The sequence below is a fragment of the Thermobia domestica genome, chromosome 10 (assembly GCF_964235325.1).
Source record: "Thermobia domestica chromosome 10, izTheDome1.hap1.1, whole genome shotgun sequence".
NCBI classification, from domain to species: domain Eukaryota; kingdom Metazoa; phylum Arthropoda; class Insecta; order Zygentoma; family Lepismatidae; genus Thermobia; species Thermobia domestica.
The window spans coordinates 152,364,487-152,366,795 of record NC_137463.1 but is presented as its reverse complement, the minus strand read 5'-3'; the positions used below and the strand labels follow the sequence as shown (position 1 = coordinate 152,366,795).

General features: G+C 37.4%; 1 protein-coding gene across 1 annotated transcript; it reads left to right on the top strand.

The window, feature by feature from the left end:
* Positions 1-1,140: 1,140 nt before the first annotated feature.
* LOC145661633 (uncharacterized) lies at positions 1,141-1,548 on the top strand. Its single transcript, XM_081726954.1, has one exon. It carries the CDS (start codon positions 1,141-1,143, stop codon positions 1,546-1,548), a length of 408 nt encoding a protein of 135 aa, XP_081583080.1.
* Positions 1,549-2,309: the final 761 nt, after the last annotated feature.

Sequence of the window (2,309 nt, the reverse complement as noted above, 5' to 3'; positions counted from 1 at the left end):
TGTAGAGAGATGATATTCATGTTGATCAATATTTAAAACGATGGTAAATACTTTGGTACCAAATAGTAACCGATGGCCACTGTTCAACTTGCCACTGGTTTGGCCAGTGGCCAGTTGGATAGTGGTTATCAATTAATATCGGTACGAAAATGTTTAACATTCTATTAGGGATTGATTAACACCAATATCATCTCTCTATGACTTACCGTTTCCGTGATATTGGCCAAAAAGTTCGAATTTCTAGATATTTAAGCAGCCATATCTCGAGAACTGTAAATCATACAGAGATGATATTTTGTGTTGAAGTATAAGCTCACCGTACTTCAGGACATTAATTTATGATGTGTTTAAGTTGTTTGATAACAGTTGTAAACAGTGCTAACTGATTAGTAAAGAGAAGAAGTAGAAGTAGAGCAGACTGAATTTTGGTACTCTGTGTTAGTTATTGGTTATGTTAGCTTGCATGTCGGAAGTCGTGAAAGGAATATCACGAATATAATTTTCGTTTAGTTTTTACGTCAATAAAAGAGATGCCATTAATCCACAGCTAATTTAAGTACCAAACTTAAATTAGGTTGAAGAGGTTATAGGTACCAGACAGGTATCTCTATAATCAGAACAGTTCGATACAACTTTCAATGGAACTGATTTCGTGCAGTTCGGAGTGCATAGGACAGGCAGTACAGCACGATAATTACTGTAATTGCAGAAATACGAGTTCTTCTACCATGTTTCGTTGTGATTTCAGTTTCGGGGATAGAAATTGAAACAATTTGTGTGTGTCCGAGTACAGAAAAGTGCGCGAAGATGATTGAGCCTAAAGTAAAAGTTGAGAAACTTTTTGGCGCCGAAAATTTTCAGAATTTTCGGAAATGGCATATGATGTATTTTGAACAGTTTAACACGACGTCGATCATTGATGGTGCAAGAAAGTGTCCCGAAGTAATTGAAGGAACAAGTTCCGAGGACGACAAGAAAAAATTACGGGAATGGAAACGAGACAATGCAAAGGCGTCTGCATTAATAGCTATTGCACTTAGTCCTACAGTGTCAAATTTAGTACTTAACTATACAAGTGCACAGGGTATTTGGGGCAAATTACTTAGTGTATATGAACAAAGTAGTATACAAAGATTGAACATGTTAATGACAGAGTTTTTTAATCTAAAAAGGGAACCAGGCACAGATTTTGCCATGTATGTTGCAAAAGCAGAAAAACTATTTTCCGACATGAATACAGAACTGAAAAAACGAGGTTCGAATAATATACCGGTAGAGTTGTTGCATGGGCGTATTCTAGCTACCATAGGGCTGGAGTACAAGGAGTTTATCAATTTGTGGGAGGCACTAGACGATGAGAAGAGATCAACAAGTTGTCTTCTGGAAAAGCTCTGTACCATTGAGAAAAGAATGCAGACAAAAGCCAGTGAAGAAAAAGGTGCGTTTCTAGTGCTAAAGACAAAAACAAAATTCAAACAATCGGTAACAAAACCAAGTGCAACAGTGACCAGTGGGAAGAAGAAAGAAGACAGTCGTAAATGTTACTAGTGCCAGTCTATTAAACATTAAAAATACCAGTGTGTTAAGTGGAAGGCTGACAAGGAAAAGAAGAAAGCGTCAGGGAGAGAAACCAGTCCATCAAGTGCTCAGAAAAAAGAAGAAGCCGGACCAGCGCTTGCAGCAACAAAAGAAGCGGATCAGTGAATTTGTGACAGTGGTGCAACGAATCATATGACCGCAAATAAGCAGTATTTTGAAACGTATACAAATTTCCCAATCCCAGTGCAAGTGTCTGTTGCAAACAAACAAATAGTGAAAGCATATGGTGCCGGTAAAATAAATGTTGAGTTATATGTAAAAGGCAAATGGAAACCAGGCTATCTTGAAAATGTGTGGTATGTTCCTGAAATTGGAAAACATCTGTTTTCAGTGAAAAGTGCTGTGGAGCATGGTGTGAGTGTTTCAATGGAAGAACAAAAAGTCATATTAAAGAAAAAGTGACAAGTTATTGGAACAGGTAAGTGGGAGAATAATGCATACATAATGAACATGCGAGTAGTGGTGCCAAATGAATCAACCGTAGTAAATATTGCATCATCAGAGTCACTGCAAGTGTGGCATGAAAGGTTGCGGTATCAGGTCAATAAACATGTAAAGCAACTTTTAGCTAAAATGAACATAAAAGTACGTAACAGTGAAAAAGATACTTCATTTTGTGATGGGTGTGTTTTGGGAAAAGCACATAGACAGCCTTTTAAGGTTAGGTTGAATAGGCCTGAAGAAGTAGGTAGTTTAATACATGCTGATGT